Source organism: Gopherus evgoodei, chromosome 14 (genome assembly GCF_007399415.2).
Source record: "Gopherus evgoodei ecotype Sinaloan lineage chromosome 14, rGopEvg1_v1.p, whole genome shotgun sequence".
NCBI lineage: Eukaryota > Metazoa > Chordata > Testudines > Testudinidae > Gopherus > Gopherus evgoodei.
The window spans coordinates 8,707,124-8,721,635 of NC_044335.1; the positions used below are offsets into that span (position 1 = coordinate 8,707,124).

The 14,512-nt window shown below is 46.6% G+C and overlaps 1 protein-coding gene across 1 annotated transcript; it reads right to left on the bottom strand.

Annotated features, from left to right (window-relative positions):
• Positions 1 to 2,453: 2,453 nt before the first annotated feature.
• Positions 2,454 to 13,217, bottom strand: ADRM1 (adhesion regulating molecule 1). The gene is made up of 10 exons (XM_030533212.1): positions 13,113 to 13,217; positions 11,201 to 11,411; positions 10,815 to 10,931; positions 10,530 to 10,653; positions 10,035 to 10,121; positions 8,539 to 8,620; positions 7,293 to 7,534; positions 6,869 to 7,026; positions 5,044 to 5,146; positions 2,454 to 4,041 (listed from the first exon to the last, which is right to left on the bottom strand). The coding sequence occupies exons 2-10, from the start codon at positions 11,408 to 11,410 to the stop codon at positions 3,935 to 3,937; spliced, it is 1,230 nt and encodes a 409-aa protein (XP_030389072.1). The 5' UTR covers position 11,411; positions 13,113 to 13,217; the 3' UTR covers positions 2,454 to 3,934.
• Between the last annotated feature and the right edge of the window lie 1,295 nt (positions 13,218 to 14,512).

Here is a 14,512-nt window from a genome sequence, read left to right on the forward strand (position 1 = left end):
TTGGGCAAAAGTCAACATAGTTTCTGTAAAGGGAAATCGTGTCTTACTAACCTATCAGAGTTCTTTGAAGGGGGGTCAACAAACATGGACACAGGGAAATCCAGTGGACATAGTGTACTTAGATTTCCAGAAAGCCTTCGACAAGGTCCCTCAGCAAAGGCTCTTACATAAATTAAGCTGTCATGGGATAAAAGGGAACGTCCTTCCATGGATTGAGAATGGGTTAAAAGACAGGGAACAAAGGGTAGGAATTAATGGTAAATTCTCAGAATGGAGAGGCGTAACTAGTGGTGTGCCCCAAGGGTCAGTCCTCAGACCAATCCTATTCAACTTAATGATCTGGAAGAAAGGGGTAAATAGGGAGGTGGCAAAGTTTGCAGCTGATACTAAACTGCTCAAGATAGTTAAGACCAAAGCAGACTGTGACGAACTTCAAAAAGATCTCACAAAACTAAGATTGGGCAACAAAATGGCAAATTACATTTATCCACATTAAATTTCAAGTAATGCACAGTGGAAAAAATAACTCCAACTCTAAATTAGCCCCCATCGTATTGTATGTAGCTACAAGTCAGGAAAAAGATCTTGGAGTCATCATGGATAGTTCTCTGAAGATGTCCACGCAGTGTGCAGAGGCAGTCAAAAAGGCAAATAGGATGTTAGGAATCATTAAAAAGGGGACAGAATATATTATTGCCCTTATATAAATCAATGGTACTCCCACATCTCGAATACTGCATACGGATTGGTCTCCTCATCTCAAAAAAGATATACTGGCATTAGAAAAGGTAACTAAAATGATTGGAATGGGTCCCATATGAGGAAAGATTAAGGAGGCTAGAACTCTTCAGCTTGGAAAAGAGGAGACTAAGGGGGGATATGACAAAGGTATATAAAATCATGAGTGGAGAAAGTAGATAAGGAAAAGTTATTTACTTGTTCCCATGATACAAGAACTAGGTCACCAAATGAAATTAAGGGGCAACAGGTTTAAAACAAATACAAGGAAGTTCTTCATGCAGCGCACAGTCAACTTGTGGAACTCCTCACCTGAGGAGGTTGTGCAGGTTAGGACTATAACAGCATTTAAAAGAGAACTGGATAAATTCATGGTGGTTAAGTCCATAAATGGCTATTAGCCAGGATGGGTAAGGAATGGTGTCCCTAGCCTCTGTTTGTCAGAGGGTGGTGATGGATAGCAGGAAAGAGATCACTTGTTCACTCCCTCTGGGGCACCTGGCATTGGCCACTGTCAGTAGACAGGATACTGGACTAGACAGATGTTTGGCTGTTCTTATGTACCATAGTGTAAGGGTTTGACTGTGGTGTTCCACATGCAGCTGTTGTTGTTTTCCCAACATCAAAAAATCCCTTGAGCTTTCTGCCTCCGTGATACGCCTGCTCTTTCATAGCTATGACTACTATTTAAAGCCAATTAGGAATCATTTAAAAACAGCTTACTGGATGTCCACAGTGGAAGAAGGCTGTGTGTTTAGAAGTGAAATGAAGGTAGCTGTTTATCAATTTTTCCTTTCTTATTATTAAGGATGCCCAGTGACCCAAGGAGAAATTATGGCCAGCAGAGATATAAGGATTTTTGGGGTAAGGTGGGAAGAAACCCGACACTGGCATTGGGCCCCTGGCTGATGGAAATGGTAGAATTATCAATTAGAAAAAGCCATATTCAATAACTATTTACTCTGTATTTGGGGGGGGGGGGAAAAAAGAGGCACTCATCATATAGTGAACTTTTTCCATTCCACTCATATAGCTGGAGGATTTTAAGTCTTGAAGCACAGGTGAAGTAAGTTTAGAAAACTAGAAAAAAGGCTACTAGTGTACTTAAGTAATACAAACAGCTAGGAAAGTTACAGCAAGAGCTAGGTGCAGTACCCTCAGCTCACACAACTATGGGGAAAAACCAGGCAGTAGGTTAAATGCAGAGTGCCAGTCCTATTATTATCATCATCAATATTACAGTTGTACCTAGAAGGCCTCATTACACCACACTGGCCGCAGCTGCAGCACAGCCAATCCCGGTTGGGGGTGTGTGTGTGTGTATGTATGTATATAGTTTGGGGACTTGAGTCCAGGCTCAGCTCAAATTGGGGGAGACGGAGAGACAGACAGACATATTTTAAGGCAAGAAGGAATGACTGCAATCATCTCCTACTGGAGGTCCCTTCCAACCCTGATAATCTATGATCTCATCTGACCTCCTGCATAGCCCAGGCTGGAGAATTTCAACCCCATGATTCTGGCATCAAGTCTGTAACTTTTGGTTCAGCTAGTGCATATTTTTAAGACAGCCTTCCAATCTTCATTAAAGACAGCAAATAATAGAGGATCCATGACATCCGAAGGTTAATTATTCCAATGTTCTCTCTCTCCCACACACACACACTTTTGTATCTGCCTCTGTTTACCTTAAGTATAGGCCTGTCAGCCTGACATCAGGTAATACAGGACTCTAATTATGAATTCAAGGAGGGTGATATAATTAATACAAATCAATATGAGTTGACAGAATAGATCCTGTCCAATTATAAATATATATATACACACACGCAAACTTCTGTAAGCCATTTGAGTTGGTGCAGCATGACACTGGTAATTAAAAAAAACTAGAACGATATAAATTAAGGTGACATTGAAACTGGCTGATAGGTCTCTATAAATAGGGAATCATCATGAACCAGGGCTGCTTCTAGTGGGGTTCTTGTGCCTCTATTTAACATTTTGTTTTTGTCTAGGTCATTGATAGTTTACACAAAAAATGGAGTAATAAACATTGAAGAGAAAAAAATCGCTGATTCAGAGCAACTGGATTGCTTGGTAACTGGGTACAAATGTATGCATCTGGAAATAAAGAATATGCAATGGGACACTCTTCTAGGAAGCAATCATCCTGAGAAACAGGTGGTGGGGCACTGGTGGATAAACAATCTCCCACTGTGATGCTGTGGCCAAAAGAGTGAATGTGCTCCCAGGATACATAAACCGGAAATCTCAAGCAGGAATAGAGAGGTTATGTTACATCTATATTTGGGAGTGCTGCTGAAATACTGTGCTGGTGCTCACACTTGAAGGGTGTTAGTAAGTAGTACTCCGAGCTCTTCCCACAACCCTCCCCAATTTAAGGATTAAAATAATTGCCGAATATGCTCAAAGAGCTCACTCTATTTAGCTTAATTAAACAAAAGGTTAAGGGGTGATTTCAAGTACTTACAGAGGGAACAAATATTTAACAACAGGCTCTGCAGTCTAGCAGAGAAGGGTATAACTTAGTTGGCAGTTGAAGCTAGACAAAATTCAGACTGATGATAAAGTGTAAGTTGAATGGTAATTTACCACAGGTCATGATGGATTCTCTACCTCTCATTTCTTAATCAAGATTGGATTTTTTTCCCCCTTAAAAGCTCCGCTATAGGAATTTTGGGGAAGTTCTTTGGCCTATGTAATACAAGTCAGAGGAGATGATCACAATGCTCCCTTCTGTCCTGGGAATCTGTGAGAACTGTGGCTCCTACCAGGTGCTGTAATATTGGCCATACTAGAAGTATTTCGACACTTGTTATAACCATGAGTCATCTGCCTTTAAAAACAAAAAACAAAAAACCTGAAAAATTCCCTTGTATAATGCAAACATGGGCATCACTTGGTGCCTTTGAAGATCCCCCCCCACCCCCCAGCCATATTCTAATCCAAAATTTCACTTAAAAGCAAAGAGCTCCGTTAAATCACTGTCTTTGGATGAAGAGTCGGAAGCAAGAAAGCACTAAGGCTCTATGACTCCATGACCACAAAGTGATTTGGCAGATAAAAATCCTTTACTTGTAGATTTAGGATAAAGGATAATATGAAGTTAGCTAGTAATCCTACTGAAGCCGCTTAAGTTAATGTCTAGGACTATTCATAAGGGAGAGCAGATAATTTAATCTAAACTCATATCTTCCTCTTCATCTTTCTTTTCCTTTGATTCTCCCTCCTTTTGGTCTGACTTGACATTGTTCTGCATTGCTTTAGCAAATGCTTCTACATCTGAAAAGTAAAGAAACATTAGTTAGCTAGCTTTGCACCAAGAACAAGATTCATAATCATAAATTACACTGAAGTTAAAATAGGTCATTTAGCAGAGGAAACGGGGTTGAAAGTTTGCTTGTTTAGGTTTAACATTCAGATACATTTGACAATCAATAGAACTTTACTGAGCTTGATACTTTACATATACACACACTGGTCATAACAGATTTACCATACCAACATTTCCAGGCTTACAGAGCTGATAACAGGCCCCCCCACTATCAGAGGCCCCAAGAATTACTGGTAACTTGATTTACTGCAGCACTGCCTTCAATTAAATATTCCCACAAGAAAAGCAGTAGCAGCTGAGTGACTGCAACAGGAAAAATATTTCTAAGGGTACATTTAAACTACCCGCCAGATAAATCGATCCCCAAATCGATGCCCGTACTCCACCTCGACAGGAGTAGTAAGCAGAGTTGACAGGGGAGCCGTGGCAGTTGACTCACCGCCGTGAGGATGGCCAGGTAAGTCGAACTAAGATACTTAGTTGCAGTACCTTAGTTCAACACCCCCCCCCACACACACACACGCTAGTGTAGCCCAGGCCTAAGTCCTAAATGTCACTGCAAGCTCTGCTGCATAACTCTAGCACAGCCTTTTCTAGAGTGCTCTCTCAGACTTTGGCAAGTCAGTCAAGAAAGCAGCCTTGAAGCTACTTACACATCAATACTGTGCAATCTTAGATTAACAGAAACCATCATCTCAGAAGAAACTGAACACACACACAAAATTTAGACTGTTATGAACAGGAGTTTAGTGATTTTATTTACTAAGTAAATTTTTCAAAAGAGCCCAAAAGCTCTTAATCCCCTTGACATTCAATGAGTTTAGGCACTTGAAAGATTTTTTAAAACATTACCCAGGATCTATTTCCATGACCGATTCAGACCCTGCATTCAGTCATTTACAGAGCAACAATTATGTAAATCCATGCTCTTTCAAGAGAAAGATACTTACCACCTTTATTTGCCGCATCTACTGCCTCAGCTGGTAAGCCAAACTGACTCATTAGTGGGCCAAGTTGTCCTGAAGCTAAAGCAGCACTGAACATGCTCAATGCCTGTGAAATAGATCCAAACACCACCAAATAAAACTGATTTTGTTTCTGCAACACCAAGTGGCCACTTGGAATAAATTATCCTTCACCTTGGTTCTGACATGGAACAGGCTTTAAAAAGTCACTCCTCCAGCCCCTGGTGTACTGTACTCTCTAAGGCAGGGGTGGGCAAACTTTTTGGCCTGAGGGCCACATCAGGGTTGCACAACTGTATGAAGGGCCGGGTAGGGAAGACTGTTCCTCCCCAAACAGCCTGGCCCCCTCGCACTTCCTGCCCTGACTGTCCCCCTCAGAACCCCCAACCAATCCAACCTCCCATACTCCTTGTCCCCTGACCACCCCCCTCCCAGGACCCCTGCCCCCTATCCAACCCTCCTGCTCCCTGTCCCGACTGCCCCAACCCCTATTCCATACACACCCCAAAACAGCTCCCCCTATCCAACTGCCCTCTGCTCTTTGTCCCTGACCACCCCCTCCCAGGACCCCCTGCCCCTAACTGCCCCCCCCAGGATGCCACCCCCTTATCCAACCCCCCACCCCCCAAGACTCCCTGTCCCAACTGCCCTACCAACCCATATCCACATCCCAGCCCCCTGACAGGTCCCCACCCCCCCAGGACTCTCACTCCCAGCCCTCCTTGTTCCCCATCCCCTGACAGCGCCCCCAGAACCTCTACCCCATCTGACTGCCCCCACCTCCCTGACTGCCCCCCAGGACTCCCTGCTCCCTTACGAATAGCGGGAGCTCGCAGTCATGACACACAGGCAGAGCCAGCTGCACTCCCCCACGCTATCCAGCGGGAGCAGCGAGCACGGCCCATGCGACTGCAGGGGAAGGGGGGACAGGGACTAAGCTCCCCAGCCAGGCGCTCAGGGGCCAGGCAGGACGGGCCCACGGGCCATAGTTTGCTCACATCTGCGCTGAGGGCTGGTCTGCGCACACACGGTGTTAATTTAAACCAATTTAGTTAAACCACAGAATATGTGCACTGACTCTTTTCACTCAATTTAAACAGTGCAAACTAAACTGCTCTAAATCAGGTTTAAATGATATCACGTGAACCCACACAGAGGTGTATAGTGATTTTTACACAGATTTGTTAAACTTGTGCAACTTTTGTCTTCAGACATGCCCAAAGAGGAAGTATGGAGTAAGAAAATCTCTCTTCCCTGACAACTTAAACTTCAAGTGACTGGACATCTGCTAGCTTTAAAGAGATTGCCTGCCAGCTCTCCTATGAAGGGAGGGCCTGAGATTGCACTCATGAATACTGTTCTTTCTGATAGACTTCATTACAAAGAGAAGGGGGAAGCCCAGATCAAGGAAGAGAGGGGTATTTAGACCATATGTGGGACTATGCCACTGCCCTAGAGAAGTGAGCTCTTGGCACTTACTGAGTCTATAGCAGTGGGGGAAAGCACAGCGACAAACAGGCTTAAGGCACATGTGTAGCTATTTTATGCACAAAAAATATACAGTACGTCTAGAGAGAGATTTGAGTCCAACTAACACTTCCAAAAAACCCAACAGTATTTGTTAGCTGCATGAAGCACAGGGAACTGAAAGTTTCTTAAGGCTGGTCTACACTGAAAAGATAGCGGGATTGACCTATGTCGCTCAGGGCTGTGAAAAATCCACATCCTTGAGTACCACAGTTAAACTGGCCTAATCCTCCAGTGTAGACAGCGCTAGGTCAATGGAAGAGAGTGTCATTGTGACATCTACCTGCTGAAACTGGGGAGATGTCAGAGTGTTCTGAATCTCTTCTGCTGTCTGCGGCAGTGATTCCCCAGATGGAAGATAAGGCAGTAACCGCTCTTGAACTTCAGCATTTGCCAGAATGGGAGCCATGATCTCAGGAGTCAGCACACTGGCCAAATCAACTAGGATAGAATACAGCTTTGTTAGACTAAACACAGAGCAAACTGCTTTACTTTAACTAGAGCCACTAGTGGTTGGAGTGAATATGGAGATGTACCCTCCACTGATTTCAGGGCACTCTCTGGGGCAGTCACAAGTAAATCATTTATCCAAAGTAGGTTAGGGTTCAACAGAAAGGCTTCCAAACCAATTTGAAATTAATACAGGACAGTAAAATAGCTTTAAAGCATATATGGTATCAACAGCTGTCTGGTCAGAGTACTGTTACCTTGCTGTCCTCCTGCTCCAGCTGGCACATTCATAGTAGCTAAAATGTTCTGAAGGTCACTCAACTGAATGGGCTGAGTTGGGCTTGTTGCTGTGCTGGTACCATTGCCCGAACTTGGTGCAGGGCTGGGACTAGTTGCAGATGCAGATGCAGATGCAGCCGCAGGAGCAGATGGGGCTGGCGTGACACGTGTAGAGGAAGTAGTGGAAGATGGGGTTACAGCAGCTGACTGGCTGCGAGAACTAGAAGTGTAATTAATATAATTAATTCACTGCAGAAGCAGTTGCTTTGCGCTTTCATAAACAGCTTCCAACAAACTCTGGCACCCCAGTGTGCATATATTACCCCCATTTTAAGAGGCATAAAATAGTCTTGATTCCCACTGTTCTCTTCTATTCACTAGACCAGTGGTTTTCAAACTGCGGCTCACGACTCAGCACTGGGTTGCAGAATGTAAGGCACTGGGTCGCGGCAGGTCTAGTCAGTGCTGCCGACTAGGCCATTAAAAGTCCCATTGGCAGTGCTGCCCGGCTAAGGCAGGCTAGCCTCTACTTGTTCTCACACCGTGCTGCACCCCACAAGCAGCGGCCAGCAGCAAGTCTGGCTCCTAGGCGGGGGGGGAGGGGAGCGCCACAGGGCTCTGCGCGCTGCCCCCGCCCAGAGCACTAGCTCCACACTTCCATTGGCTGGTTCCTGAGAGCTATGCAGAGCTGCTTGCATGCCTCCGCCTAAGAGTGGGACCTGCTGCTGGCCGCTTCTGGGGCACAGTGCAGTCCGTGGTGTCAGGACAGGCAGGAAGCCTGCCTTAGCAACCCCATCTGCGCTGCTATCTGGGAGCTGCCTGAGGTAAGCCTGTGCCCTCAACCCCATGGCCCAGCCCTGAGCCCCCTGCCCAAACCCAGAGCTCCTTTCTGCACCCCAAACCCCTCATCCCTGGCCCCAGCCCAGAGCCCTGACCCTCTCCCACACCCCAAGCCACTGCCCCAGCCCTGAGCCCCCTCCTGCACCCCAAACCCCTTATCCTCAGCCCCACCCCACAGCCTGCACTCTAACCCCCTGCCCTGAACCCCTCCCATACCCCAAACCCCTCATCCCCAGCTCCACTGGGTCGTGTGCATCAACAATTTTCTTCAACTGGGTCATGAGAAAAAAAAATTTGAAAACCACAACACTAGACCCCAGTTCCTCACAGTTCAGTGGAACAATCACACACAGAATTACAAAAATGGGTGTATGTATATCTTACCTTGATGATGAGCTGCTGGTTGGGGGTCCCCCACTTCCCAATAAGCTAGCCAGGCCAGGCCCTGTCAGTGCACCAAGCCCACCTTCCATAAATGATGGAAAGACATCAGTTTAGAAACTTTTTTAATGTTCATTCCCTTTATAAAGATAAAGCTATTCAGGTTTGACTCAACTGCACTTACAGACAACATTCTTTTTGCTGGCTTTATGAAAATACAGGTATTTTTTCCATTTTCTAATTTAAAATCCCTCATTAGAATAATCCCTGTTCAAGAGATGCTGGTGCTGATTAAAAACTGTTCAACATCTAGCTATACCAAAAGGATGAAGTGACTTTGGTTTGTATAATACAAACAAAAAGTCCCTCACACAGCAAAATCCTTTCATCCAAGAAAATGGGTGTGCGTCCCCTATAGCCCTTGCTCCATTTAGTACATATTCCCCTTGCAGTTGCTTCTCATTCCAGGCTTAACTGCTGTATGCCTGCCTATATGACCATTTCCATTCTGTTGTCCAGTCTTTCGGAAACTAGCTGCAAACCCAGAGGGCAGAATTAGAGTGCCCCATTAGCATGTGCATGATGGACTGAAACTACAGGGGGACAACATAGGAGAGGAATAAGCAAGTAACCAGCCATTTGTTTCTCTGTTCTTCTGTCCCCTCTTTTCTGCAGAGTTCCCCGAGCAGTAGTGGATCATGCCACCTCCCCCAACAGCACATTACCTCCACTGCTCCCTGATCATACCACTTCCACAGTAGGAGCAGGAGAGCTAAACTACAAGACTAGTATCACTTTTTACTATACTGTAGCAGTCCCTCCTGGGAAGCTCATGTTTGAGCAGCAGTAAAAGCACACCCCCGTTCAGAATCCGAGACAGATGACAAGGTCTGTCACTCCCAGTACTAGCAAGGGCCTATGACCAGTGCAGAGACTGCATGATCAGCACCCGCAGAGGGAAAAGCCTTGTTTCACTGAGCAGTAAGTTAACTGGTACACCCAGGCCAGGACACTAATGGAATGTGCACCTTGAATAATCTGAAGATGTCCTATGGGTAAATAAAAAAGCCAGTGAAATAGACATCATTGTCAAATTTTTGAGGAATCTCAGAAATCAACCACTGCCCTCAAAAGAAAGAAGAATGCTCTCCTCCAACTCCCTCCTAAGAAGTTAGTCTTCCACTCATTAGTTATCCTCCTGCTCCTTCAATCCTGGAATATAGCTCAATGCAAAACTAACACCATTAAATTTGTGGAGGAAAACCTACACATGACCAACATATGCCAAGCTGAACTACTGATCACTCCGCCCATTTGCTACATTCCCTTTTTCCAGTTTTGTTTCCCCATCTATTTATTATTTTGTCTTTGAGAAAGGGACTGCCTTCTTACATGAAGGAAATGTCATCCAAATCAATAAGAAAATAAATCAGTGTAAGGTAAGTTTTAACCCAGGAGGAAAAACACCCTTATGGCATAAAGATATGAAAGCATTTTACCGAGTCCTCCTAAGCCTGTTGGTCCAATCAGCTGCATGAGCTGGTTATGGCTCATATTTCCAAGAAGGCTTTGCAAGCCACCTTCACCTAAAAACAAAAACATTCTGAAATACAACATTCATATTTTTCATAACACTCTGGCTCAAGCAGCAGGAGATTAATTGACATATGCTACAAGTAGAAACTGTTTCAAGTATTTACTATTTTAAGATGCTAAGAAGAAGAACAAAAAAGAAGCTTAGCTTTAGAAAAAGGCAGGACTCCAGAAAACCTAACAGATATAACCCAGAGGAGTTTCTTCTCGCTGACTCATTTTTCAGCCTGCTCCATCCTATTATAGCAAAATAAATTGTGTTGCTAAGAGTGTCTCTGCATTTCTATTATAAGCCTTCTACCTAGGTCACCCTCCAAAAATCAGCAGGGATTTGGTTCCTAGAAAACTGCAGAGTGTGTATAAAAAACCTCTCAAACTGAGAAGAAGAGAATAGACTATACCTCCTAATGCTGAGAGCTCATGGCCTCCACTTCCACTCCCACCCAAAGCACCAGGTATTGGAGGATTGTTGAGATACTCATTCACTTTACGGCAGTGCTCTTCATCTTTATCAGTCTTCGGTTCCTGTAAGAGAGTTGTTCTTAAGCCTCCAAGCATCTTCAAAACAGATTAGAAGTTGGATAATTCTTTAAAGAGTAGATCACCATCTATCCCCTCCTTGAGTATTCCTCGCACACATCTTGAAACAAAGGAATTCTAAATGTTACCATTTACTTGTCACAAACCTGCATCCAGAAGAAAAGTCGCTTTGATCCTGCCTTGAACTTCAGCACATATACACGACCAGTAGTGCACTGAGGTACCCTCTTAAATTCACAGTCATCAGGAAAGATAATCAAGTCCTGGAAAAAAAAGGGGTGGATTAAAAAACAAAACAAAAAACAAAACTTGAATAGTTCTGTGCCTACTCCTCACACAAACATCTCTCTATGCCTTCTTCCACGTTGCCCCTTACACCAGGTGTGTACTTCCAAAGCCCATTTGTAAAGCCACCCACCACCTGTCTTATGCAAATCTCTTCTTAAAGACACTTGTACCAGGGTTCACAATACAGAGTACAAAAAGAGCCATTACAAAACTCTTAAGATTGAAATAATGAAGTTATACTCACATCTTCAACATTGCCAGAAGTCCTGTCCTTCCAACAAAAATGAATGAGGGAATCATCAGTTTGCTGGATGTAAACAAGGCCTTTTCGTTTATCTGGAGTTACAGTACTGCCTTTTAGAGACATCTTTCCTGCCCGAAATTCCACCAAATATTTGCTGGATGAGCCACGAGAGCCTGGCACCAGGCTTGGAAACAACGCACCTGAAGACATCCTGAAAAGAGACAATGGACTAGAAAATATGACTATATAAATATCCCATTGTTTCTCTCTACTACTAGATTTCATTAGAATCTCAACCAAGAACTAACTCCACAAGAAAAAATTGTCCACCGTTTCTAAAATTTGCAATGCACTGCCAAAGAGCTGACATAATAACAAATCCCTAGCAATTATATAGAAGAGGCTCTAACCTTCCCAACTCTATTACTCTCATGGCACTGAGCCATTAAGATATTCAAAATAAAAATGACTTCCCCTGAAACTCATTCTTCGATCTTAAGAAACATGATACAGGCTAGACCAATTCTGTATGATTCAGAGTACTACAGTACTTGACCCTCTCTTTCAAATATTTCGAGAAAACCTACCACTCTAGTATCCAAGCTAATAATTTGCACAATAACTTCCATGGCAAAAAGCCTTCACAACTATACATTTGGTTTCAAAAGAGCCTGATATCTCGTGCAGTGTATTCCACAAGTGCTACATTGCTTGATGCAGCCTAAAAAAATATGTACACAAGGTAAAAGATTAGACTGTGATAAACCCACAAGACGACCTTGTCACACTGGCAAGCAGACGACTCTGCATTTGCTTCTGAGAAAAAGATGCCATTGTTTGAACCAGCCACTCCACTGCTTGTTTATGTGCAGTTAGCATTTGCACAGAAATCTGCATAGAACTTTATATCTTTAAAGTACTTTAAAAAGTAATTCTCACATCATCCACATAAGCTAAGAAACCATCTTCATTTTACAGAGGCACAGATACACAAAGAGAGGTCTGAGACTGCCCTCAGGTTGACTATCGAAATAATCAGTAGAAGCAGGAACAGAAAACAGGAATCCCAACTCCCTCTCAGATGCACCAGACCAAGCTGCCTGCTATACACTGCACACACATTCAGGAAATAGGCCAGTGATCCTGAGCTGTGTTTACTCAGGAGGCAGTGCCTATCCTATGTAGAGCAGTTTTGGAAATAAATTTTATGTAAGTCACTCCATGTGAATCATGTGACAGCACGCCTGAGGTCTGCCCAAGTCTCCAGACAGCCTGAAACAGCACCACCCCAATTCATCTCCAGTGCTAGTGCCTGAACTTCATGACGACAACTTAGGCCAGACAGCGTTAGCTAGTGGACAGAAGACTGGGCTGGGACTCAGGAGATCTGGCCCTACATCCATCTCGGCCACTGGCCTGATGGGTGACCCTGGGTAAGTCCCTTCATCTCCCTGCTCTCAGTTTCCCCACCTGTAAGACAGGGGCGATACTGGCCTTCGCAAAGCACTCCAGGAGCGACTGCTGACGTGAGCCCGGGGTTAGCAGCAGCGCTACTTCCAGCAATGGAAGGGCACAAGCTCTACATCTAATTCGCACGACTACTAACTCGGGCGGCTGGACACGCAAGCGGCGTCCAGCGCCACCGCATCGGCCACAGTGCGCAGCCCAGAGCGGCTGAGTCACTCCCGAGGGGCCACAGGCCTGCGCTGGCTGGGCGGTTCCCGGGCCGTTCCCGGGCCACGGGCGGGCGGCAGCGGGGCCTGACTCCCAGCTGCGGGAGGGAGCCCGGGTTACAGCTCAGCCGAGGAACAACGCGCCGGGCGCCTCCACCCGCCCAACGGCCTTTCGTCCCCGCGAGCCCGGCTCTCTAGCCCTGGCGTGGGGCTCACACCAGCCGAGTCCCCGCACTTACCTGCCGCCTTTCCTCAGTCACCTCACAGGTCGCGCTTCCGGCTCCGAGTCCCTAGAGAAACTATCGGCTCCGCCCTCCTCTTCGCCAGCCATTGGCGCCGGCCTCCTCCGACGGGCTCTGCTGCCCTTTCCATTGGCCGCCTCGTATGTCACTCAACGCTAGCCGGACCGACATGCACCGCGCCGGCCTCGCAGGGTGCGGAAGAGAGCGAGCTGCCCCGCCCGCTCTGGCTATTGTGCTGTGTCATAACGGCCGAACCACCCGAAAGCGAGGGGGGGAGGCCTTTGCGACCAACGGGACTGTGGAGCAGCTCATCTGTCCCTGCGAGGGGGCGGAGCACATCAGCGCCTAATATGGAACTGATACTTGTGGAACCGCCTATTCACCCGGTCCCAGCGGGGTTTGGGGGCGCGGCCCCTAGTGACACCCAATGGAACAGCCTGGAGCGGTCCATCGATCCTAAGGCGTGCGGGGAGGAGCAGCCCCTACTGGCACTGAATGGAACTGAGTGTGGAGTGGTTCATATGCCCGAGGGTGGGGGGGAAAACAGCTCCTAAGAGCACCCAAAAGAAGCGTCTGTGGGGCAGCCCACTCAGCCCTGCGGGGTTGGGGGAGCCCCTCAATGGAACTGCTTGGAGCAGCCCACCCATCCGGCGTGCGGGGAGGAGCAGCCCGTGATGGCTGTGGAGTGGCCCAGCTGCCCTGGGGACATGTGGAGCAGCTTGGGCCAGGCCACCCTGCAGTGCCCAGCTCCCCTGGAGGCCGGGCGAGAGCGAGAGTCGCCCCCCTGCGACAGGGCAGGCCCTAGCACCCACCAGGGGGCACTGCTGCCTCCACCTGCGGGGCTGGAGCCTCACCACCAGGGGGCAAGCCCCTCCCCAGGAGCAGTGGGAGCAGAGCCCAGCCACCAGCTGCCCTGGGGAGAAGCAGGCCCATTGCCAGGCACTGCAGGGGCTGGGATACGAGCTGCTCGTGGCATGCTAGTTCCTACCCAGGATTGCCCGCAGGGAGGGCGGATGCTCTGGGCACAATGGATGCTCCGCCGTGAGCAAGGGAGTGCTCCAAGTTAGCGTGAGCATGCTCACGCCCAGCACAACAGGCCCCTATCCATCCACAAAGTGCCTTGACGTGGTGGCCTAGCACTCTGAGGCCTTGCGGCCTGGAGGCATTATCACAGTACAACCACTACCTACCAAGCAACGTTTATTAAAAGAAAACACACAGGCACTTTGGACCAAGTCCCATGTCTTCCTCCATCCCCTTGGTTTATCGTTGTGTCCATTAGAGCTAGGTTTTTTGACACAAAGGGACATTTTTCTGCCGAAACGGCATCATTTGCTAACAGAACACAGTCCTTCTACATTACTCCTGCAGACCCTGCCCAAGATGGACTTGTGGCA

Bases quoted from the DNA above. Each gene is read 5' to 3' on its own strand.
- ADRM1 (XM_030533212.1), bottom strand. From the start codon at position 11,410: ATGTCTTCAGGTGCGTTGTTTCCAAGCCTGGTGCCAGGCTCTCGTGGC. The intron at 10,654-10,814 runs GTTTGTGACAAG...ACTCTCTTACAG, and splicing joins GACTTTTCTTCTGGATGCAG to GAACCGAAGACTGATAAAGA. The intron at 7,027-7,292 runs GTAACAGTACTC...ATTCTATCCTAG, and splicing joins TGGAGCAGGAGGACAGCAAG to TTGATTTGGCCAGTGTGCTG.